Source organism: Ischnura elegans, chromosome 9 (genome assembly GCF_921293095.1).
Source record: "Ischnura elegans chromosome 9, ioIscEleg1.1, whole genome shotgun sequence".
Lineage (NCBI taxonomy): Eukaryota > Metazoa > Arthropoda > Insecta > Odonata > Coenagrionidae > Ischnura > Ischnura elegans.
The window spans coordinates 78,948,694-78,975,884 of record NC_060254.1 but is presented as its reverse complement, the minus strand read 5'-3'; the positions used below and the strand labels follow the sequence as shown (position 1 = coordinate 78,975,884).

General features: G+C 37.5%; 1 protein-coding gene across 1 annotated transcript in view; it reads right to left on the bottom strand.

Moving 5' to 3' along the window:
- LOC124164884 overlaps positions 1-27,191 on the bottom strand; it is an 889,966-nt gene that overhangs the window by 14,125 nt on the left and 848,650 nt on the right. The window contains exons 8-9 of the mRNA XM_046542109.1: positions 13,909-14,090; positions 11,309-11,417 (exon numbers count right to left, since the gene is read on the bottom strand). Of these exons, the coding sequence (XP_046398065.1) occupies positions 11,309-11,417; positions 13,909-14,090 (291 nt within the window). The remainder of the gene's footprint in view (positions 1-11,308; positions 11,418-13,908; positions 14,091-27,191) is intronic.

Here is a 27,191-nt window from a genome sequence, read left to right as displayed (position 1 = left end):
TGAAACTTTCAATGAAAATATATTCACTCATTTATTGAGCGAGTCAATTGTCATTCTCCCCGCTTCTCTGATTGCTCCCTTGAGATGTTGAGTGGTAAGCATTTAGCCCAAGAGAAAGCAAAAAGGTGAGCATTTTGATGATACTACAAGTATGCTTCAACGCATTGTGCCTCCCCTCCGTTTCTCGTCGTATTAGATGGGGAAATTATTTCCAACTCCACCCTAAAACGATAGAGCTTCAATGCAATTGACACAGGATTTTTTAAAAACTGGTATCCTCAAACGTAGATAAAGCTCACAACAATTCGGTCAACAGATTGCATGCTTTCCAGGATATGCAGGAAGCGAGATTCCACCAAATAATGATTTCTCCAAATTTAATTATTACCCGATTATTTTATTAGGGAAACATAAGAAGTATAGACAGAGAGTTTATGAGGCAGATATGAGGTACTTGTAAAGCAATACGGAAAGTAAAATTCTTGAATTTTTTAAAAGTTTTCTCTCAGCGGCTTACATTGTCAAAAGCTTCTTGAGACATTTGGATTATTCAGGACCCCATGGTAACTTGTTACAATTGAGTTAAATTGACGTTGCTCTGGAGGTGAATACTTGATTTGAATGAAGTTTAAAGAGTACTGTATGACATACATCACCGACATCATGACTTCCGTTGGCGTTACAGATACGGATCAACAGTCTCGTTTGCAAACTATTTTATAATTGATTGTGAATGATAGAGATTAAAAACAAAAGGACCCAAATAACAGAGAGCCGCCAACTTCTTGAGCTATTCGCGACGAAACATCGACGGCCTAAAAACTTTCGTAGCTATGTTGATGACGTCACGCATTCACTCCGAGAAGGGGAATCTCTTCTTAGCGACTCCACGGGTTTGTATACGGGGTTCGCGCTAGGAGTAAGAATTAGTAGAGGGCGGGTAGCTACTAGCACTCTCTTCAGTAAACAAGAGTATCAATCATATAGATCACGTGACTTGGAAAATTCAAACATCAACGAGCCCGGAAGGAATAATAAGTCACATATCGTAATGAAATACAATGCATAAAAATATTTTAACCTCTTTCACCTATGAAAGGTCGCTTAATTTCTATTAAATGCTTTTCCATGGCACCCAAATGCTCAGCAATAATGCACCCATTTGCTAAACGCACGCGTCACGTCACAAAGTATCCCACAATGCGTTACTATTGAGACGCTTGAGGTATGTTGGGACTAAAGTAGCGACTTCACCCGCTCTGCTTACCGCTCTAAGGTTTCACGCGATTACTTGTTGTTTACCCCCTTGTAAGCGATTATTTCTCCCAATTAAAGCTTCTGTTCCTGAACGTGTAGAACAACCGGAGGAAATCTAATATTATCAACAAATCATTAATATTGGACATCAACCATCGCGTCTTCTGAGTTAAAACGAACATTTTCTACAACTAAATTAATTTCTTCAAACCGTAAGAGCATTATAAAAAGTGTAGAGTATTATATATCATCTGATAGGAATGCTAGAAAAAATATTAAATACTTGAACTGATGTGCAATATTTCAATCCTGCCGCGTGAACGACTATTCAATTTACATGAATTGCCCCGAGAAAAAATTCCTCTGGAGCGGAAATCGAACCAAGGAAAGCCAAGGTTTTTATCATGGAGATCATTTTCATGCAGACTTTGACAGATTTTGGCCCATTGAGTGATTTCATGATGATGTTATTTTTTAAATTAGGCTCGAAGGAAATAGATGATCAGCCATCGTCATAATTGTAATAACTGTAATAACTCATTAACATTACTTAAGATACTCTCCATTAATATTTATCATGTTGCATGCACATTTAGCAGAAGCTTACTTAAACTGATATTTTTATGAGAAGTAAAAAAAAATAGCAAACACTAATACAAATGAACGCTTGAACTCACTTGTTCCACGAAATATTCATTTTTCATTCAAGACTCGTTTTTCGTTCTTTTCCGAGGAGTTATAAAAAATAATTCCCAATTCTGAACCGCAGCAAAAAATTCTCCTCATTAATTTATCACGAATTAAGTCGAGGAAGCCTTTGAAAAAATAAATAACGAAAGGGAGGAGGAGGAGGAATTTACAGCGAAGACTTTAAGCGCTCGTTGATTTATGGCAACGTTGCAACTATATTTTACCTTAATGCCCCATGAAATGACGATACATTCACCAGTTTAAGACCCTCATGCGTTTAATCCCAAGATACGATACTTTTCTCAAGAACTCCATAAAAGAATAATATAATCGGTACTCCAAAAAGGAGAGTCGTAATTTTTAGACGGATTAAGTCTAAGTTTTGTAGATCTCTACGTAATGATGAACGGAGAAAAAAATCATCGGTGTAAGTTTCTATTCCTAGCCTTAATTATAAAAAAGACTCGTTTTTTTTACCAAGCACCAGTATCTTATCCACATCCAAGCTCACGCACTAACAGTATTTACCCATTTACAAACTTAATCCACTTCATTTTAAAATGAAGTGGGTCAGGGCGCTCTTGAGAATTTTCATCGGGTATCTACATAGATTTACAAGGCTCATTGGAATACGAAATAAAAAGTGAAGGATCGCATAAGTAATACAAATGAAATATTGAGAATTATAAATTCCACTAAGCGTCAATATTTGCCCAAAATGTTTCACTGGTACATTAGCAAAATAAAATTCTTGTTTGTTCGTAACATTACCAACGATGATACATAAATATGAAGTTATATCGATACATTTCAATTTCTCCTATACCTAATTTAAAAACACTGTCTGTAAGTAACCATGCTTTCCATTTATTACATCATTAACACAGCTTTCTTTCTCTCTACACCTTCCGCTCTCTTAAAGGACGCTTCAGAGGTGAAACAGGAATTAAAAGCAAACATATTTCTCATGGTGTTTGCCTACGGACTCATGCACCCGAAATGAAGGTGGAATTCGTATTCGAATTCGAGGAAAGAGTAAAGGTGACTGTTTCCTTTCGTGCGCCGAAATGAGAAATGGGTAAGGAAGCTTTGTTGCACTGCGAGAAGGGAGTAAAAGCGATGGCGTTGGACCAAAGTTGTGCGTAGCAGCTGAGCCTCCCTGTTCGTTTCTCAAGCGAGGAAAGACCAGTCTTCTTTTTAGGAGGTGGCAAGGACATTCTATACGCGGTTTTCCATCTCAGGTTTTGATGCTTTTGAACTTGCTTGCTTTAGAACGCACTTGCTCACAAACTAAACGAATTGCGCAAATGAATGGGAACAAATTTTCACATTACATCAAAGAAAATGGAATAAATTAATTAAATAATGCCTGAGACGATCTCCGCACCTAGCCTTTTATGTAAATTTATTCATCTCTGTCTACTGTTGCTTGGTTTCACAAAATGCATAATATGCTTCGGAGAAAGATAGAATGACATAAATATCTTTCATTTCGAAGGCCGATTCATCATTTCGATTATTTACGGCAGTCCTAATGCAGTGAAAAGAGTTTCCTCAGTGTATTGACCAAATACTGCATTGGTTTAACAACAATAAAAGTGACATATTTGTCGATAATAAATTAATGCGCTATTAAATCCTATGAGATCCTACGCGATGAGAGTTTTTCACAAAAGTTGTTTTATTTTATAGGTGTAAGCTCGTGTAAGTATCAAATACATATAAAACGTTTCGTTACAATGGGAACATTCCAATTCTTAAATTTTAAAAGATCGAATCAAATTCAGTAAAACTTTGTTTACATCAGTGTCGTATATAACAATTCCGATGTCATTTTTTGCTTAAAAAAAATTACTCTTAGGAATATTTATTACAAACTATTCGGTAAATTATCAAACATTGTGAAGTCTTTACAGCAATATTTAGGCGTGGTTATTAGACCAGAGCGAGATCGTAAACTAGAACAAAAGATGATGATTTTCCATAATTCGCCCACAATAAGGACACGCAAATTGTATGATTCAACGGTACTCATTCAAATTCATACGACTTCTCATGGTGATCAAATAAAACTTTCAAGGGCAGACACCCATATTTTATTGAGAAAGTACAGAAAAATACGATGAGGATCGAAATATTGGATCAAAACGCAGACGAGCTATTATAATTCCGGAAAACCTTTTGCGAAGGAAGCTCTCAAATTACAAAACGCCTCTACAACTTTCCGCCTTCATTATTTTGATAAGGCCCAAAAGAGAGGGAGAGAGAAAATAAAACAGGATAAACGAACCAGTAATCTCGATAAGTTTACGCCGGCGATGCTTCTTTCAAAGTGTAGGCTCTTACGAAGACTCGTTAAATTCCTTTTTTTTATTACGAACGACGCTTTGATCTATGTTGTGGAAGATCAAAACTCGGTGCGCCGGAGCCTCCTGGATCTTTATCTTTACGGCATCCTGTCTCTCATTTAGGTGATTGGTTGAACTTGAGGAGCGACGCATCAAAGAGACGGCGTGATTTTATGACGGAGGCTAGTATAGGGGTGTCTATATCGTACAGTGAGGGCGGAAGTTAGAAAAACATAGCAAAATATATTAGATGGGGCATAAAAAAACATAATCACAGAATAGGGTGGTTTTCCATTATTTTTTCATTGCCCAAATCGAAAGATTATTACTCCTGGAGTACGCATTTCACGCTTTTATATTTTTAAATTACGATATCTATTTTTCGCGATTAAATGAAAAGTGAAAAATTTCAAGAGCGCGAAAACGCGACGGCTAAGTATGAATGATGGGAAAAGCCCGTGTGACGTCAGTCTTGTTCCCGCTGCCGCATTGAGCGGTGACCTTGGGGCGAGGCTTTGAGCGCTGACACGATGCAGGCTGCTAGCAGGTAGCAGAGTACCCTGATAGCTGGTAGCGCTTGGCTTAAATAAGGATTATTAATACCTTATCAAACGAAGAAAACTTTCCGACCTTAGCCAGTTTTAACAGGTGATTATTAAGAGATATTTCCCTGAGCTCTGTGCCTCATGCATGCATAGTAATCTCAGACGATGTAAAACTCCTATCCTCTCGTGCAAAAACTAGGTCCATGTGACGTCACGTGGAGTGGCATCGCATGGGCGCCAATCTGGCCTATTTCAAATGAAGATAAAAGTTGACCATTACCATTAGTCTAAACCGCTATTTCTAAAACCAAATGATTTGTATATTACGAATACACTAATGGTGGGTAACGAATCGCAATCAATGCCTTTCGTTTTCTTTAATGAAGGAAACTACCCTTTTTGAGATCGTATTTCAGACAATTGAATGCCCTTAAATAAGGTCCTCGATAATGACTGCTTAATAACCAGAGGTTAAATATGTAAATAAAAATTGCATATTATATATAAAACTGAGAATGAGATAAATAAAATCATAGGATTAGCCTCTTATTAAGCGATAACACAATTTTGAACACAAAGTAGATTTTTGTCAAAATATCTTTCGAGCACAACACAAAGAATTTTAATGTAACGCTGAGATTTTTAGCCCTAACGAGGATTCATAAACATGGAAAATTAACTGACAGAAGCAGATAAGTCAGTTTCAAGAATTAGGAATGTGGTGAAACGGAAAAATGCCTAACCAACCTACGCGTTTCTCTGAAATCTATCTTATTATTTGCGTTCGTTTCTAGAAAATTCAAATCCCTAAGAAAAAGTCCTCAATAAAGACTTTTTTGAATAACTAGAGGCCGCTATTCAACATCTGTGGAACGTAACAAAGATTTTATTTTCATTTAATCAACCATCAAAAACAATTAATAATTCCTATCCATTGCGAAAATTCTGTCCCAGCACTAGTTTTTGACATAAAATCAAAGGTAATAGACACGTTCCCAACTAAATGTATACAGCAAGTTCAATTAAGTGATGTTATTTTTTTAACAATATGACAAGAAGGCAAGACAAAAAGAGGTTGTCAAATTCGAGGAAAATTTGCGTAAAAATATCAAATTATTTTGATATTTCTCAGCACATCCATAATACCATAAAAATATCTCTAAAAGAAAGCATAAGATCCAGGTTTTCACAGCAATAACTTATTATAAAGAAACAAATTCTCGCGTTCTTTTCTTTGGGCCATGTTCTCCTTTTATACGAGGGCTAAAACTGGCGTACATATTATTACCGCGGGACTTGATACTCATATTCCTTGAAAGATTTGGATTCCAGGAACCTTAAAGACAACTGTAAATTCCACCTGAAATGGAGATGTTGGCGCAAGGGATTTCCGTGTTTCATTTTGGAATAAGAACAAGCAATAAGAATGTAAACGTTGAAAATGGGTGTTAATAGAGAAGGAATACGAGGAGGAATTAGTTAGCCTGGAAATAATTATTTAGAAATCCTTCGGTGTAGTTTTTTGGTGTGGAATCCCTTCCGAGTATTTTGAAGTTGTTTATCTACTTTCCCACTATAATTACCAACTATCCTGTACCAGGCAGTATTAACAGCCGCACTACAGCTATCCATCGTGTATTTATACGCTATATAAACGTTGCATTGCAATGTTATTGAAATTGGATGTGGCTGGTAATAACTCAATTATATAACGGGAATATTATACATATTGTTAGCCCATCTAAGGTTACCGTTAGCTCGCCGAGACAGTAGGACGTAATAAAAAAATAGGGATTTGAGCAGTCCGCGGAAAACTGATAAATAGCAGATGATCATCGTACAAAATCGTAAGTACAATAGACTGCCAGGTGCAGCGATTTATCCCAAATTAAATAATTCCCACATGACACTGGTTTGTTAAATAAATCCAATTCAAGTCACAGAAACGTAATTTCGATTCAATCCCATTACAAATTTCTATTTCTTTTTCACTAAACCTTTCAATCGCACCAGTACAGGCTGTCAATCCAATTATTTGCTTTAGTTAATTTTATATACTCGAAGTTACGTTGTTCTCATGTTGTTTTTTTGTTGCACCAGACTTCCGTATATATAAATGAAACCTTAAAGTCCATTTGAAATTGGCATAAGTTTATCGCTTCCATTATTGAGCCGAATAATTTTGCATTCTTCACGTTATTTTACTAATATAAGAACGTTCTATAGATAAATCCATTCTCGGGGTTATGCAATGAAATATTTGGTGTATAACGATCATCATCATCATATGGTATTCTACCTTTCATAGGTAAGTCCAAAACACCTAAGTCGTCTCTACCTTACTCTATCCAAGGACTACTCTTTAATTTCCTTGTACTTTCTTTTCAGTCTCACTGCATCTGTTATCTCCAGCCTTCTTCTTCCTCTTCTTTTAATATGATAAGATATATGTAATATATTTTTTGACGAAAAATTTCCTCAATTTTAACTTATTGCTAACAATTTAACAATGACATATGATATTAATGTGGATAATGATATGTGTAATATATTTTGTGACGAAAAATGTTCTCAATTATAACTTATGGCCAACAATTTAAGATTTGAAAGTCAATAAAGTATTAATTATTAAAGTATTAATTTAACGATTGTGCGAAATCGCTTGTTCGGATAAGAATTTATGATCAACTCTGAATTTAGAAAAATGGAATCAATTAAGGATCCTACTCTTAATAAATTTATACCATTTTTTGCAGACAGAAGTAGGAGACAGGACCTTCTTCCCAAATTGCCCACTATCCAGTTGTCCATCCCTCTGATAACGCTCAACCCCAGCGCCCGCGTGCGGAGCAGTTTCCCATAAAAAGAAGAGACACGCTGATAAACATTCTTCCCATTTACTTGGGGATGGGATTCAGGGGCCTATTTTAGCTTTCCGAAACCTATTCGAGGAAAAGTATTCCAGGCGGCTACTTCGCTCTGAACACGATCAAGGATTCAGACCATTCATTTTATCAGCGGGGCAAAAATCATTCCGTGGTGAAAGAAGGAGAAGTAGCGATGAAGGTCGAGAAAGCGGCGATAAAAATCCTGCGCGTGGAACCGCTTTCGTGGAATGCAGCCGTGAGAGGGCCTTGTGCACCAGGCACGGGGCAATACCGATCGAAAGGAGGGGGGTAGGGATCCGAGGGGAACGAGAGAGATCCTATTGGCTGTCGCGTATTTTTTTCATCGCTCCAGCCACATAACGCGGACACGTAAAACTGAGGGCATTCCCTCAACCAAGAGTCTAAGATTGGTCATTCAATGAATACGATGAAATAAATTTAGATGGATTTATAAATCTCGTAGGCGAATTAATTCGATATTAGGATAAGTCGTGGACAAGCACAGCAGATGGAAACATCAGGACCAGGGTTCCAAGCCCTAATTGAGCGGCTGACCCATTTATCCGAAGCATTCCGTATCTGTGTATTCCTAGAATTCGTATTAAATGTGAGAAAGGAGAATAATTGAGAACTGTAACGCAAATGTTCCAATTTCATGTGCACCATGAACTTCGCCATGAAAATTTCATTTTGCTTAGATGAGATTCAAACCCGGGTCTCTCAATTTAATGTGAGGTGTGTTACCAGTTACAAAAACAAGCCAGCTTCTTCCTAAGACCAGTGGCGCCAACTCCATGGGGCCTGAGGGGGCCCGAGCCCCCTCGAAAATTAGTTATGGGTGTGAGGAAAAAATGTGTCAGGCTTGTCGATTTTCCCTGAAGTGTTCATATATCGAAATTCGAGTTATCAGGGTTCTAATGCTGATCATATGACTCTTCTAAAATGCTTAAAAAACTTAAAACTCACAACTTACAAAATTTCCTGGGGCAAGATCCCTGATTTGGGCCCCCCAATATTTTTTGTAAGTCGGCATCCCTGCCAAGGAAAACCTCTAGTTACAACACCTAATTGGGTAAAGTCAGTCTGTGATTCGCCTTTTAAGGAGATAGCTTGGTGGTGTAACTGGTAGCTTTGTTAGCACTGGAGACTTCACAGTAAATTTATTATCTTAACAAAAGGCGTCACCTTAATTATCTTGACAAAAGGCTCATTTGCATTTCTTTTCAAAGGCACAGCTTTTACAACAGTTAATGGCTAATTCAAGAGTATTACAGTGGTGAAATTATTGAAAATGGTGAGTCAGTTCAGGAAAAAAAAGGAAAGAAATATTAATCGCAGCATCATTTATAAAAATGAATGTCAGCGTTAGCCTTTACTTGTGCTTTGCGATTTACAAGATGTAAACACATTTTAAAGTACGAGATTAGTAGTTTTGTCCAACACTAATTTCCAAGTGTATTATTTATTTCTCGCTTTCTTTATTTTCCCATTCCAGCATGATACAAAAGTGAAATCGTCTATAAATGATTTTAAAATCTACACTTGCGATTAGTGCAAACTGCCTGGGGTAACCGATCAAATATCAATTGAAAAAAACTAAGGGAGTATTTGAAACCTACATTTCTCACGTGCATGAAATATTAACATGCTATAAACCACCCCTAGGAGTCGTGTTTCACTTCAAAAAGTTTTTAACCAGCGTATGGAGATTTCAATCACACCCCTTAGCTTCGGAGATGAACGATAAATCTGAATGTGTCCTCTTTCGCGAGAAGAAGTCACCTATATGATTCCATATTCTGCCTGGCGGAAAAATAGGTCGACCTGGAAATGAATTGAACTGCGGCTGGACGATTAAGCTCACGTATTATATCTTGCAAATGTTCATTTAGTATTTTTAACCTGCGCGTTTATCTATTGATTTTCTAATGATTTCAATTCACATATGAGGCGATTCTATACCATCAAATGTAATTTAATTCCCCGCACCCTTAAAATAATTTTTATTCTCAGACCTAGTCATAAAAAGCATTTTATTCTCAGCTATTGAGGTGGCCTTAAGATTAAATTTTCCTTCTCCATTTGTGAGTCCTAGAAGAAGTAAATAATTATTTTTTCCTGAAGAGTGTACGAGGTGCCAAGTTTCACTACTACTCACCACGCACGCATTTTTAGAAAGAATAAAGAAAAGCAATCATGCCATTTCTTATGCTGAAATAAAAACAAATTATTCAGGTCCAAATGAAGTCATGCATAGTTGCAACTATCACAGACTTTCCTTCACACACTCAAAAAATATAGTTTCTACAAACATAGTCGAAAGAACTATCACTATTTTAATGAAATACCTCAAAGTATCTCGCCATCGAGTAGGGTTTTGCGATGGTATATTCACAAAATGAAGTATCTAGACTTATTTCTATGATTACAGTTTCTCTCAAAACTGCAAATATTTCATTTCAAGTGAAGATATTTGATTCCCTTACTACAGAGTAAGCAGTATTCTGGAGTTAGAGAGCGAGTAACATTTTAAGCACACCTAATGATTGCCATTGGCAGAGTTGATAGTAATCTTTTGCCGTTTTTTTTTAAATGCTCACAAATTTTGCTAAAAAATAAATCATGACCATGTATGATAAATGACAACACGTAGAATCTGTTTGCTGTATGAACATTTCAATACCCCTTTCCGTATAGCATTCGATTTAACATACTCCTCTTCATATAACTGACATTCCCTCCGCCTCCTTAGCAGTTTCATCTGACGGCTCAAAGGTCGCCACTAAAACCCCGATCGCCCTACTATTGCCCCGGCACTGAGCTCTGGGTATCATATCTCGAGAATAGGAGGAACGTCTCAGGAGTCCCTCACAGGGATTTTCTTAAAGGCTAGTCCGTAAAATGAAAGCTGTTCAAAGTGACCAATGGCCTAAGGAGGATTTCACGATGATCCAAATTCCTTTTTTTTATGAAAGGCCAGCTCTCTTTGATGGAAGAGAAAGTGGCACCCTACTCGGTTATCGCGAAATCTCGAATTCAACACGTGGCCGAGAGAGCTTCCTACCCACGTTAAGACCGAGCCCAGAATTCATTCGCGTCCCTACACCAGCTTTACCTCTAGTTCATGGGGTCATGGGAAAAGAATAGAAACGAAGAAACCATTACACACTCTAAAAGGAATTCAAAATTCCGATGAAAGCATGAAAAACGCAATATTATAGAATAGATCCCCTTGGTGATGATTGGTGTGCAACAGACATTTTCATTACTAGGGAATAACAAGGTTGTCTTCAAAGTAAAAACGTGCAACGTTAGAATCATCAAATAAAGGAATTTTACCCTCGAACAAAGTTATCGAAATATTGTGAAATGAGTACTGAGAAAAATATTTGGGCTCGATTATACTTAGATAATTCGAACTGAAGGATAAAGTAAAAACGGAAAATTCCTGATTTTACGCGAGATGTACCAACACTATGAAGAGAAGTGGACCGCAATTTTTCACGATGAACACTGGAGAATGCACTATTTTTTACTTGAGAGTACACTGTTGTTCAACATTCTAGGTTGAAGTACTTACCAAAGAGCGTGAAAACTCCTTTGGTCAGTCCAAGTTCGTTTTTGGCGATGCAGTGATATCGGCCGAAGTCAGCTGGGCCCACTCTCGTTATGTTCATTTGCATTTTGACCTGAAAAAGTGACAATGACATGAAATTAGATTACAGACAAAATATTCCATCATAAACCAGAACGCACTCTAATAAATAGGTAGGTTGAAAGAATTCTTCGGTTTGAAATCCCGTGAGTTATTTATTATTTACATTATTCTTCTTCCATTTTCATTATTTTCAAATAATATCAAATTTTGGGCTATCCAGAACGACAAGTTTTGCAGCTACACTATTAGTTGATTATTGTATCTAACTTCCATTTAAAAAAATTCAGAAATTGTTAACACATAAGTTTCGAAATAATCAATTATACCTTAAGGTAGGTATGCATATTTTTCTTTTTGAAAATTTCTCCGCTTAAATCCATAGACATCGTCGTGGAAATGAAACAGTTGGAGGGATTATACTACCAAATACTATGTTTTATTTATAGTCCAATAGAGTGGGACAAGGGCTCTCATTGAGTTTTACCCTTGAGCTCCGAATAATGTCGCCACTACAGCCGTTTGATGTTTCAACTTCAATTCTCTGCCAAAAACGTACTTCTCGGCCGACGCCATTGACTTTTCAAACTCATGTTATCTGTATAACTAGAGTAGGGAGCGTATTTTAGTCTAGAGCGTAATATTACGTTGATCAAAACTCTACGAAGTTTCACGATAAAGTAATATTACGTCATTAGCACTCAAAGTGTCTATTAAGTTTTTTTTTATCCTTAAAAGCGCAATAGAAATCGCTCGGCTCACTCTTTCTGCACCGAACCGCTGATAATCTCCACATCCCCCGCTGTAAATTATTCAACCGATTATTTTCAGCAGGATTATTTCCTTCAACTTGGAAAACTATCGTTGTTACTCCCATTTTAAAATCCGGCTTAAAAGATGATGTAAGTAACTATTTCCCTGTATCTCTCCTCCCTATTCTTTCTATTTTATTCGAACGTGGTATTCATTACCGACTTCTATCATTTACTACCGCTTACATCTCACCCCAGCAGCATGGCTTCCTTCCAGCTAGCTCCTGTGTTACCTATCTATCCATCCTGCATCAGCATATCACCGCTACTTTCGAAGCCTCTTCTCAATTGGACGTTTGCTACATTGGCTTTGCGAAAGCCTTCGACTCCGTCAATCACAACCTTCTTATCCACGAACTGTCTCATCGCTACAATATCCAAGGAACATTTACTCTTTCTTATCTTTACTATCACATTTCCTAGACGACCGCACTCAGCCAGCTGTTCTTGACGGAGCGTCTTCTTCAAGCATTCCCATCCTTTCAGGCGTCCCCCAAGGCAGCGTTCTCGGACCACTTCTCTTTTCCCTCTTCATTGACGAAATTACGAGCTGTGCACTTTCCAACGCATGCGGAATTCTCCTCTTTGCAAATGATTGCAAAATATTCACATGAGTTGAGAATACTTCTGACTCTCAGTCTTTGCAGTCTTCCCTTCATTCCCTCGAGGCCTGGTGCCTTCAGTGGCAACTCAAAATTAACAGAAGCAAACCGAAACCTTTTTCTTTAAAACGCCCCGTCACTCCTTATAAATACATTATTTTTTAAAGAAATTGTTCATCTTCAAACTTCATCAATGACCTGGGTGTTACTTTCGACCCCAAACTAACTTTTCTTCCGCACCTCAACAAAATGAAATCCAAGGACATGTCAGTCGTGGGAGTAGTTTATCGACTCACCACTGTTACCGACCCTATCGCCATGAGAACTATTTTCACCGGTTGCGTTCTCCCAATCCTCGAGTACTGCTCCGTTATTTACTCCACTGCCTATCCCTCCAACCTTACAATTCTTGAACTCACTTGGCCCCGTTGATTTCTTTATTTCAGTAGTCCGACACCGTGTTCCTCACCTCCGTAATTCCTCTCGTTCTGAAGTAATGTCTGCCCTATCATTGATCCCACAATTCTCCCGTAGGAATTTTCATGATCTTTCCTTCATTTACACTGCTTTAATGGCAAGTTCCGATCCTCAGAAATATTGCCTTTCTTTTCACTCCACATTCCCACCCGCTCCTTCCGTAATAACCACCTACTACACCAACCTAAATTCCGTCTTTCTCTCTCTCAGAGATCACTTTTTTACAGACTCTCTTTCAATACCATTTCGACTACTCACCTTTCTCAACTCTTTCAATGCCCATCAGATCATTCAATAGGCAGCTTCGCAAATCCATCTTCTGAATCTTTTTTCTTTCATATCCTTTTTATAGTTTTTTTTATAGTTTATATTTGTTAAAGCTGCAGATTGGAAGTTATCTATTCAATGTAAAGGCCATTTTGGCTGTTTTTGAATGATTTAATATATAAATAAAAATAAATCTATTCAATGTAAAGGCCATTTTGGCTGTTTTTGAATGACTTAATACATAAATAAAAATAAATCTATTCAATGTAAAGGCCATTTTGGCTGTTTTTGAATGATTCAATATATAAATAAAAATAAACAAATAAGGAAAGAAAGAAACCGCCTCCAGCGTGCGATGAGGTTTCACCTTGTAATGCTCGTATTCCTCGTTTTTGATGCGGAACTTGTCTCCTGCGTCCACGATTCGTCCGTCCGCGCGCTCCCAATATTTGACGGCCTCCGGAAACGCCTCCACCTCGCACTCGAGCTTGGCCACTGTGCCGTTGGCGGCGCCCACCATCTGGTTGTGGATGCGAATCAGCGGAGGGACTGCAAAAGAGACACACAACAGGAATGAGAGAGGCATGCCAGAGTAGGGTGGTCCTTATTTTTAAAGTTTTATAATTTATTTTGGGACGACCCCCAGTTTTGTTCCATTTGGTGAGAAAATAAATCATGAAAATCATTATTGCGATCGGATACCGGGAAAACGTGCCGCATCGCACTTTAAGTTTTGAAATGTTGGTATTTTTGGGTGTTTTTCGGACATAAGTGAAGATGATGTCACTCTCGGGTTTTTATAACACGTTTTTGTCTTCTACAAAGACTCATTAGACATTTGCAGAGTATCACCTCAAATTTCTTTCATTTCTTTCTTTTGGTTACCGAGACATCGCACCGAGAGTGAGCGCGCGCCACCCTAGTCAGACGATTCGGGTGGCATACTCTCAATATTTGTTGATCATTCTCACTCAACGTAAAAGCAATTAATTCTTCAGATAAACAGTAAACTTCGTCAATATAACCTGGAATGCTATATTTATCTCTGTTTATTTCCAAAACGGGCTTAGCCACAGCCCAATGAACATCTTATCATTCGGTGTTACAACCGGAAGGATCACGCCGAGGAACATTTATTTTGATTTCATTTCATTTTAACGATTCTTATATAGAGGCCGCTATAAACTGTGAATGGCAGTGCGAATGATCATGGGGAATCGTTCGCGGGATCATGCGAGCAAAAATAATACACGTTCTAATTTTCATTGACTGACTATGCGCATGATGGTCCATTCGCAAATTTTTCCGTTATGCATGGCGTGTCGAACCGCGAACCTTTGAATTTGCAGACCAATAAACTATTCAGGTTCACCATCAGCATAAATTGTCACGAAAATCAAGGAACTTTGATGGCGTAACTCACGATTCTCTGATCGCAGCGAAGGCACAAATGAAATTGCCATCCCGTCCAAATAGTTTACATAAACAAAGATTTGTTGCATATTTATTTGCGTGTCGGCTATAACAGCGGCTTGTGTCTAAAGGAGAACTTAAATCTAAGAACTTGACAATGGAAAACAGGCACACTTATATAAAGTCTAGAAACGTTAATTAATTGTAATTTAATAATTTTTTGTTTTTGTTTTTCGCGACCTAAAATTCGTATAAGAATTATAATATCTAAAGCATGTCTTACATGATGTTTGGCACGATTTGGTGGAAGTTCTTAATATTATTAAAATAAGACATTGCAATATTTCCACTGAGTTTCTGAGAATCTTAGTGGAAATATTGCAATATCTTATCCTGAGAAACTCAGTGGAAATATTGCAATGTCTTATTTTAATAATAACATTAAAATAGGGAAGCAAAAACTAACAGAGGTGGATGAATTCGGTTATTTGGGAAGCAAGATAATTAGTGACGGGAGAAGTACGAAAGGAATTATCAGCAGAATTGCTCAGTCGAAGAGAGCATTCCACCAAAAGAGAGACCTGCTTACAGCGGGGAACTTAAATATGGAAGTAAAGAAACAATTTATAAGAACCTACATTTGGAGTATTCTCCTATGCGGAAGTGAGGCATGGACAATGACCGCAGCGGAGAAAGCAAGGATAGAGGCCTTCGAAATGTGGTGCTACAGAAGAATGATGAAAATCAAATATATCGACCGAGTTAGTAACAAGGAAGTCCTAAGAAGAGTAGGAGAGAATAGCAGCCTCATGAAAACCTTAACAAGAAGACGGAACACATGATGGCCTGGTGAAGACAATCGTCGATGAACAAGTGGAAGGTAAGAACGGAAAAGGAGAACCTCGAACGAAATATATGGAACAAGTAAAGAAGGAAGTGATAGAGAAGAAATACGTAGTTGTGAAAAGATTAGCTGATAGGAGAACTGAGGGGAGAGCTGCGTCAAACCAATCCTAGGATTGTTGACCAGTGATGATGAATTTAAAGCATGAAAATCGTGGAATCTGATAGTCGAGACTCGTCCAAATGATGCATGTGGAAAAAATACAGGCATGCCATGATGTAAAATAAAGTCCCAACGAAATAAATTTGTCTAATAATTCTAATTGTTTCGTGATTTACAATTTCTTACACGGACTTACTCGGTCGATCCATTTTATCTTCATCATTCTGCGGTAGCATCACATTTCGAATGCTTCCACTCTTGACTTCTCTGCTGTTGTCAAAGTACAATAAAATGCGCAAGGGAACTAGAGACAGGAAAGGGTCACAATTTGGAATAAAAACCGTTGCGTTCCGGGATAAATTGTGGGGAGAAGTAGCAGTCACTGCTTTCACTGCTTCGTGCTTTTGAGTTTGAGTCGAAGCGGAGGGAATGAAAATGCTGTAATTTAAGGAAATTGGGGCGTTTTGACCCGAATAAAGAAATCTGAGGGAAATGAATTACATCTCCTCTCGTACGCGAGAGAAAATGCAAGTTGGGACCCCGCTCCACCAATATTTTCGCTTCGCGCCCCAAGTCCACTTCTGTTATTTTCTTAAGTCTTCGTCTCGCGCTCCCCTAGCGGAGAAGTGGATAGTTAAACCCTCCGCAAGAACGGCTGGCCTGGGACTTGACTCCACCGCCTCCTTAATAATTCAAAATATCTCCTCCTTCGCGTTGTAGCTCTCCCAGGTCGACGATTATTCTCATCTCAAGCTGTTTGCAGGGACAGTGATATCCATTGGAGCGTACGATGAAATAAATACCAGAAAACTATGCGAAAGAATAAAGTGCGAGGGAAATTGAGTCCCACTTCTGTTTAAAATGCAATTTCTGACTTTTACAGATAGGTGACATTAACCGTAATGATATTACGAACAAAAAAATCTTTTATAGAGCAACGCTATTCTCGTGAAATTAAAAGAATAAAATTATCTTTCTCTGAGGCAGACAGACATATCATACTAAATTGTTTCATTTTCGACGAAAACCTTTGGACGACTGCAGTTTCATTATGCTTCAGGTATTATTGAATGTTATGAAAATTAATTTTGATGTGTCACCAATTTGTATTGAAGATAAAAGAAATATTTCGTTATTCTAACGATTTATTGACTAAAATACAAGATCACAATTAAATAACTATTTGTATTATGTAACACTACTGACGGTGTAAGAGCTAAGAAACTAAGCCAAATATTTTATTCATCTTATTGTATCCCAAAGCCGAACAATTTATTTTATTTAAGAATCTTGTAGCTTTATGTCATTTTAGTAGCCTAGTGAAAAGCTATATTTGCAACACATAAATCACTATTTGGAAAATATTTATCGAGGCAAATTTTACAAGGTATTATTCTTAATCAATATTTTGTATTTCTGTGCATATGAAATGATAAAATGTTGATGAAGTCATGAGCTCGTTTATAAAATCGGATTTTAAATTATAAAAGAATTATGATTTTTTAAATTTACATTTTTTAGAGTTTATGACTATAAGTATTTCAATGAGTTAAAGCTGACTACGTTACATTTTTATTGAGATGCTTATAAATTTAAAATTATTGTGAAATACAGCCCAATGTTTTCCGCAGCGTACGAAGCAATTTATAACAGAGCTCTTGTAGGCCTCAGAAAAAATAATTAAATCTTTTTATCACGAGAAAAACGCTATTTTGTAAAAGGCGTTTTTTAATGTGAGTAATATTATTTTCTACCTTTTATTTCGCGAGAAAAAAGTTGTTTGTAATAGATTTTTTTGCATTAAAACATGCAGGCAATCATGCGACATTTAATTTGGAGTTACCATCCACAGAAATTAGAATTTAATCCAATTTCACCTTTAGCCATTTTATTTTGAATTAAATTTTAATCGCCGATTGGGCTTTTCTAAAAAAAAAAATACGTTCCGAAATTTTTTTGTTCAACAACGCTCACATTTATTTACAAATTAGTGGTTAAAAATATTCTTCAGGAAGCTTTGATTTTTTTGGCGATCACAGCATCGCCATTGGATTGTCACTTCAGAAAATACCTCCGTATTTAATTTATAGTCATGAGCATCACTCGAGTTACTGTTTTGATCATGTTAGAAGTGTAAGAAAATCAAACTGCCATAAAGTTCTAAGCTATCCTGAAGCGTTTAACGCTCTAGCTAAAATGGAAGTGGTCGATAAATCGATTGAACAATTTTGACCCAACAGATAGTCGGAAAGACACACCTCGTATAGGACGCCTTATATTTTATTCCTCGATGACGGTTCCGCGAACGTAAAAATAGAGTGGAGTTTTACAACGAAGCACTGTAATCCCTTATTTGAAATTTTAAAATCTAGTCACGGTGGTATTCTAACGGAGTCAACTGCAATCCACAAATAGTGCGAAAATTCCACAGACGAAATACACGACCGGGATTCGAAAGCGTATTCCCCGATTTCCTGACCATTGCTTTAGCCAGTTAAGCTAGCAAGGTATCATTTCTTTCCATAGAAATTTGTGGACTATACCGGACAAGATGGCCTGGACTGCTGACCATATACTGCGACAAGCAGTCCAATCCGTGTGCAGAGTTGGAGAGCAAAGCCCGAACCTTGTACACCAAGAGGTGTTCGCTCTAGACTAATTATAGTACACCGGGATAAGGATGGCGATAATGAATTTGAAACCATGATAATAATAATAGTGATTTAATTTTACCCCGTAACAACAGTGCTGATTAGCCAAATTGCCAAAATATTAGTTAATGAATTTAATTCTCTTTATTGAGCGAACTCCACATATGGACCAGAATCAAAATCTTCCTCGGAAAAATATTCCCCAGGAACGAGCATCAAACCGCGTACCCTCAGCTTCCAGATCACAACCCACCCCAAATCCCAGTTCAATGCATACGAATTGCACCCCCACCCAAGCGGCGGGAAATATTACGCACAAATTGACCCGAATTTTGAATAAAATTAATCATACTCTCCAAAGCAAATTTCTAGAGGTTTAAACAAGAATCCGAAAGAGTTAAAAATGAGCCGCTCCTACAATTCATGCCCCAAAAAAATGTTCCAGAGCCTGGCATCTTTCAATTTAATTTATGTATATGATCTATTGTTAACATAAGCATTTCTGTTGATTCTCAGTGAAACATTAACAAGATTATAATGGATGTAAGACGTTTTAACCCGTTAACGCCTAGCGGTACCAAATGGTACCGGCTGATAGTGCAGCACTAAACGTAACTTTTTGTTATTCATCGTAATTTATTAGGGCCTTTGAGAGTTTTGAATTGATAAGAATATTTTTAATGACATTTTTCTGAAAAGTTTGGTATTTTAAAGCCGTAATTAACGCATTTAGAGTCGTTTGGAATGCATGAATTACCAACTAGCCCAAAAAAAAACGGATTTTTTAGACCAAGCATCTCGATTTTCTTTACTTACGCCTTATGTACTGTTAATACGAATTTAAGTATACCGGGACTAGCCACGGTGATAACTTTTACGGGAGTCACCCGCAATGCACAATTGTGCGGAAAATCCACAGAGAGGCTAAAGCACTCGGCCGGAAATCGAGGGATCCGGGTTCGAATCCCGGCCAAGGCGAATGATTTTTTCTCTGTGGATTTTCCGCACTACTGTTAATACATAGGTTTAATTATGAAATTATGGTTGTTATAACATGGACATCTCATATAAAGTATGGTTATTTGATATGAGCCTAATATTTGGGATGTAATGATGCAAAACATTTTAGTGGTACCACATGGTACCGCTATAAGTGGTAAGTTACCATAAGGCGTAATTGTTTGTGGTAGAAGAATAAATTTTGCGCCTAATGACTCCGAATTTCATTGATATTTAGATACATGATCACCACAAAAATCGCAGAAACTTTTTAATTCAGGCGTTACCGGGTTAATATAAAAATTGAGCCTTAAAATAATTGTTTTTAATAATAATAAATGTACTCATTATAGCTTGAAAAACTCCGCAATTGTTGATACATATTGTTGAGTGGTTGCTGGAAGCAGGAGAGTGGGGTTCGAAAGTGAAATTCCGGAATTCCAAACTCGATCACACGCAAAATAAACGCTCTCATCGCACGCACGCTATCATCTACGTAGGTACTCGTAGAATTTGTAACTCTATAAGCTGCTTAAAGACTTAAGACTCTCAGGAGTTGTTTTGGCCAGCATAACACGTAAACTTACAACATACGATATATATAACCTGGAAACATGGCAAAATAGGAAGTGGTCGGAAACTTTCCTCGTGTATACATCGTTGCGCGGTGGAATCACCGCCATCTCTCGGGACGGAAATAAATTTCGCAGCCTCTAGATGAGGATATACATTGTCCCTTTCCCTTGTAGCAGGATTAAAAATAAAATCACACCATCGTTGCTTCCCTTATGAACAGCAAAACAGTCCCGATAAAGACTTACGGGGACGCATCACTCTCGCTTATGTTGGATTAAACGCCGAAATTTTCAAAAGGCTTTACGCGTGTTCAAGGTCTTGAAGCGAGAAAACCCCACGAATCCCATTTGCATGAAAATTTTACAAGTGATGTACTTACAGGAAAAAGACCGTGCGTGATTTTGAAACATTGATGATGTTTGGCCAACTGTATCTCAGCAACGGATCAAATTTATGTAAAAGGTCATATAAATCCATAATTTGTAACAACTTTTGAGAATAAACGCTAAGATTTATGTCTCTATCTTAAGAAAGTCATTTTGGACTTTGTCCGGCGGTTTTCGATTTTGTACCACTGTGCGAGGAGTAGTTTCCATAATAATGGCCAGAGCCTCTTCGCTCTAAAAACACGTTATAGTATGGATTCCCTTTTGAATGAATGAAATATTATTGTCATGAAAACTTTAAATTAATTATGTCTGCTGCCATATAAAATACCGGCCCCTGTTATAAAATATATTTATAAATAACATTTCCCGGAAACTGTTACTTAAAAATTCGATAATATCCGATAATAGAAGGCTCTTATGGCAATTATTCTCTTCTCGTAAATACGTAGTCTTTATCTAGGTTACGTAAGTCTTTATTGCACAAAAAATTATTTATTAAAGATAATATACATTCGTCTTTATCTCACAAAGGGGGGCAAATAATGCCATCAGGCCCTCTCTAACATTGTTATTGTACACTGAAACCCATTTATATCATTGTCTTAATACTTAATACGTAGAAAGTAGACCCACGCGGGGTTGGAAGCCGCGACCTATTGAATGGCAGGTAAATACTTTACCCTGCCACAACAGTGCCCGACTTTAGGGCAGAAGACGACTCATTTGAGTTTTAAATATGAAAGATAATTAAAATAAAAAGCGGGAACCTCAAACACGACGTTCTGGGTTAATAGCTGATTGAGTTATATGAACTCGAAACCGTTCTATGTGAAAAAGATATATTAGTAGAGCCAACCTGCTGTGAAACTGTTTTATGGAAAACAATATTCCAAAACTAAACTGCATATTATGCCTCCTTTCTTCGATTGAAACCAAATATTCAATACTAGTCAACTGATGCAAACATGATTTTTAACCACCCTTCATATTACAGCATTTATATAGGCATTATTTTATGATGAAAATGGGACAGAGGGTTTAAATGATAGAATTAACTTATTCCAAATGGTGGTTTAGTAGCATTTGGAATTGGAAAACGCGTCAGGAATTGTTCGTTATAGAATATAACGAAGTAGACTATTCGAATAACAAAAGGAAGTAAAAGTATTAAATAAAGTTAGAAAATTTTATTAATAAACATTTTAACAAAATAATGGTAATCGTGAAACAAAAACAGGCGAATTTTCCCATTATATCCATTTTTTTTGTGGCAAATTTGTGGTGCTTGCTTACTCCCGGAAAATTGAAATGGACACTTTATGATAACACATAGATTTATTTCCGGCCTGGGTTTCGATTAAGACCTGATAATGTATAACGTGAAGAAAATCGGAAATAAATTGTTTGAGATTTTTAGTAGCATCAGCAAGGATAATGCAGAAATAACTAAAAAGATATTCAAAGAATACCTAGCAGTCATTGCCAGGTATTTCGGTACAGCGTGAATCCCGAAACAGATGCGACGCGGAAATTGTTGAAAATCAACTCGGAATAGGGAAAAACAGTAATATTAACCCATTCGAATCTTAATTTTTTTACGGAAATTTCTAAACTAAATGCCTTTTATATTTTTCCAAGGGTTTTTATTCACCTATTATTTTATAGAAAAATGAAATTTTGCGTCAAGATACATAGAATTTTTGAGGGATAATTTTAGTTTTTTCACACATGAGGGATAATTTGAGGGATAGTTTTTTCACACATGATATTTAGTTTTAAGGTAATATTCATTCAGTAAACAATTTCCAAATGCGAAAACAACAAAGACGCTACCGGCAGTTCGCCGGCTCTTTACCTTAAGGAAATTTGTATCAAACCGGCAAATCGCCGTCTATTTACCCGAATGGGTTAAGACTATAACGGAGCCATAACGAAATAATGACTCGCTCAGAGGAGTAAATAATGCACTGGACTGCGGTTTACTGCAGCTTTGAATGTAACCACAATCCGCGGAGATATCCGCGACTCTGTCTCACTCGTTGCCAGTCGGGAAACGGCTGCGAGACGGAAAACGCAGCGGAAAAGAGTAAAAAATTCAGTCTGGGAAGACTAGCACCCAGACTTGTTTAACGACGCCTACGAGCGTCCAAACAGGCAGATAAGTTGCATGAAAACTGTGGACTGAGGAGAGGGGATTCATACTTTGGTCTGGGTGCAGATGGTGCCGCGCAGAGAGAGGAGCGGGCGCGTCTTTCAATCTGGGCGGTGCGGTGGCGAGGCGGGGAAAAGCAGACGCGGAGTGAATTACGCCCATTGCGGAGAGAGCTTGCGTCGAGAGACGACAATTGGACCAGGGAGACAGACACGCCCCTGCGGCAACGCGAAAATTCCTTCCATGGACCTCAGCGAGGTGCACTGGTGCCAAATAGGGTGGTTTCCTATTATTTTTTATTGCCTACATCGAAATATTATTACTCCTGGAGTACGTATTTCACGCTTTTAGATTTTTAAATGACGATATCTATTTATCGCGATTAAATGAAAAGTGAAAAATTTCAATTGCGCGAAAACGCGATGGCTAAGTATGAATGCCGGGAAAACTCCGTGTGACGTCGTTCTGGTTCCCGCTGCCGCAAGTGAGGTGACCTTGGGGCGAGGCTATGAGAAAAATTTTGCATTTTATTTTTAAGTACCTACTCTCAGACACATTAACCATCTGATGAGGGGAGCAGGAAAAAGTTAATGGCTCTGAAAATTGTAAGTGCGTATTCATAATTATTAAATATAAACAATTGCATAAAAAATACATTTTTTTTATTTTTTCGGATAGCGATAACGATGCAAAAAATATTTTACTTCATGTCTGCACAAAATCTGAAGTGGCTCTAAATTGAAGCACCCTGTGTGGTTTATATGCCTACGATTAAAGCATAGTATAGGGACGGAATAGCGAGGACACATATGCTGTGTCGTACACGCTTGAGGGGTTAATCAACGTAATATTTAACTAGCCATGAAAAAGGGCAGTCAAGCGAGGGTGAATGGTATTCTTCACGATTTTCACGTTATGAATGAAAATTAGAGTAAGTTATTGAAAGACAATGGTAGAAATATTTTTTATGAAGACTTGATGAGTGCATATCATCGGAATGTGTAAAAAGGTTTTATAGCCGTGGAGCAAATACTTTTCTCCGAAAAAAAGTAGCAGAGAAATGCAGCAGAGCTATTTAGGAATATATCTGGGAGAGAACGGAGTACGCCCAGGGGAAACGGTTAATTTAGGGATGTCACTCACGGGAGGCGAAATCCGTGAATTAATCCTTTGGAGCCAGGTGCGCTACCAGATCAAACCTTAAATTTACCTTCAGAGTGACCTAGTTTCGCCGATTAGCTGCGAGAGATTAGCCAATAAATAAATTAAAGTGGCAGAGTGATTTTATAACTATTTTTCATCTGTTACGCATCAGCCAGTGAAGTAATGAAATAATGTATAACTATTAACCTAATTATTTATTCAACACCAAGGAAAACATCGAAAAATTAAGAGAAGCGTTGGAGATAGACATAAATAAAGATTTCCAGGAAGAGCTACTGATTTTCTGAATAAACAGGGAGGAAAGTTAAAAAATTATGCTTTTTCATGATATGCTGGAACTAGGAAAACAAAATATGCATTCATAGATAGTCCATATATCAATTAATATGCCATTCGTGAAAATTAAAGAGTGAGTGAGGAATTTAAGAGTGCATATCATCGTAATATGTAAAAAGGTTTAATGGTCCCTGAGCAAATGCTTTTCATAGAATATTAATGGCGGATAAATTCTGATAAGAACCCATTTAATAATATCGGAAATCGTACAGGTAGGCAAATCGGAGTAAGCCACTACGTTCAGGGGATACAATTAATTTACGGATGTCAATCACGGAGGGTGTCATATGCCTTACCAATTTGCAGACACACCTAAAATTAGATATGAATCTGACTACAAGAAGCAGGTAAACGTAAGGTTCTAAAAGCTAAAAAAAATAAATAAAAAGCTAAGCCTTTTAATTCATTAAGTTGCAATAAATTTTGTGTCTCAATTAAATGTTGGTACTTTCATGGATATTAAAATACATAAATAATTTTGACAACAATATCGTTCAGTTAATAGTGCAACATAGTTGACTTTAAAACGAGACAATTTCTCCCGATTTAAAGCTTTTTTGGCTCTAAGAAGGATTTCCGGAATGAAGAGGGTGGGATGTTTAAAAGGTAACCTATTTCATAATATATTGGAACTAGGAAAACAAAATATATATTTATACATTGGGCAGGGAAAAGTATCATTTATTCTCTAGGTGAAGCTATGCGCTATATCATCATCATCACTGGTCAACAATCCTAGGATTGGTTTGACGCAGCTCTCCACTCAATTCTCCTATCGGCTAATATTTTCACACCTACGTATTTCTTCTCTTTCACATCTCTCTTTACTTGTTCCATATGTTTGGTTCGAGGCAGGGGTGCCGACTTATAAAAAAATATTGGGGGGGGGGCCCAAACCGGGGACCTAGTCCCGGTAAATTTTTAAGTAGTGAATTTTAAGTTTTTAAGCATTTTAGAAGAGTCATGTGATCAACATTAGAACCCTGATCACTCGAATCACGATATCTGGACACTCCGGGGAAAATCGACAAGCCTTACACAATTTTTCTTCACATCTGTAACGAATTTTTGGGGGGGCTCAGGCCTCCTCAGGCCCCACGGAGTCGGCGCCACTGGTTCGAGGCCATCCTTTTCCGTTCTTGCCTTCCACTTGTCCTTCGATGGTTGTCTTCATCAGGCCATCATGTCTCAAGATGTGGCCTATAAGGTTGTTCCGTCTTCTTATTAAGGTTTTCATGAGGCTTCTCTTCTCTCCTACCCTTCTTAGGACTTCCTCGTTACTAACTCGGTCGATCCATTTGATTTTCATCATTCTTCTGTAGCACCACACTTTGAAGGCCTCTATCCTTGCTTTCTCCGCTGCGGTCATTGTCCATGCCTCACTTCCGCATAGGAGCATACTCCAAATGTAGGTTCTTATAAATTGTTTCTTTACTTCCATATTTAAGTTCCCCGCTGTAAGCAGGTCTCTCTTTTGGTGGAATACTCTCTTCGACTGAGCAATTCCGCTGATAATTTCTTTCGTACTTCTCCCGTCACTAATTATCTAGCATATGTAAGTAATATTCCGATATAAATGAAGCTGGATAGTCTGGAGAAGATTTGCTGCTGAAGCGCAATATGTTCCAGGCATTAGATAAGCAGGGCAGGCATGCCTCTTGCGGATAGAAGAAGACAGAATGGGATACGGTCCAGTTTGGGAGACAATGGTTTCCCAAACTGGACCGTAGATTTCCTGGCTTATGCATTTGAAAAGCTTGTTATCAAGTCGGAGAACGTAACTGTCTTCTAGTGCGAAAGATTCCTAACATTTACTAGGAGGAAAAGAAGAAACGACGCATATGTCATCTTTTGGGAAATTGCAAAGTGTACCTTAAAAAATGTGCGTCATCTACTGACGGCTACAAAAAATAGTCTCGCAGCAATGAAAATGGTAGGGATTGTTTACCGTATTTTCAACGTTTCTCATAGCGATAAGCATAATAAAAACGTAAAATAATGCTAGAAAAGAAACATCTTTTTGAAAAAAGACTCCGACAATATTCTTTAAAATATCGTTGAAATTTCGATAAAAATAACATTTTGGCTCGCAAAAGGAATAATTTTCGTTATTAGCAAATGAACGTACCATCTATTGTGGAAAAACGTTTTCACAAGTAAGTGGAAGTTATTTGTTTCGAATTGCGCGGCCCTTAACTAGTGATTAATATCAAAGCAAGTAATAGGGTAGTTTCCTACATCAAAGGAAACGAAAGGCATTGTTTGCGATTCGTTACCCACCATTAGTGTGTTCATAATATACAAATTATTTGGTTTTAGAAATTCCAGTTTAGACGAATGGCAATGGTCAATTTTAACCGCATTTGAAAAAGTCCAGATTGGCGCCCATGCGAAGCCACTCCACGTGACGTCACAGGAACCTAGATTCTATACGAGTAGATAGGAGTTTTACATCGTCTGGGATTACCAATGCATGCATGAGGCACAGAGCTCAGGGAAACATATCTTAATAATCACCTATTAAAACTGCCTAAGGTCGGAAAGTTTTTTTCGTTTGGTAGGGTATTAATAAGCCTTATTTAAGCCAAGCGCTGCCTGCTAGCAGATCACTCTGCTACCTGCTAGCAGTCTGCATCGTATCAGCACTCAAAGCCTCGCCCCAAGGTCACCTCACACGGCGAACCAGAATAACGTCACACGGGCTTTTCCGAGCATTCATACTTAGCCGTTTCGTTTCCGCGCGCTTGGAAATTTTCACTTTTTATTTCTTCGCGAAAAATATATATCGTCATTAAAAAATCTAAAAGCGTGAAATACGTACTCCAGGAGTAATAATCTTTCGATTTAGGCAATAAAAAATAATAGGAAACCACCCTATTATTTGAACATTTCTTTAGCTATTCGCATTATTTTATGAAGTTTCATCCCAAAGAAAATTTACTTTTCTGCAAATATTCACATTCA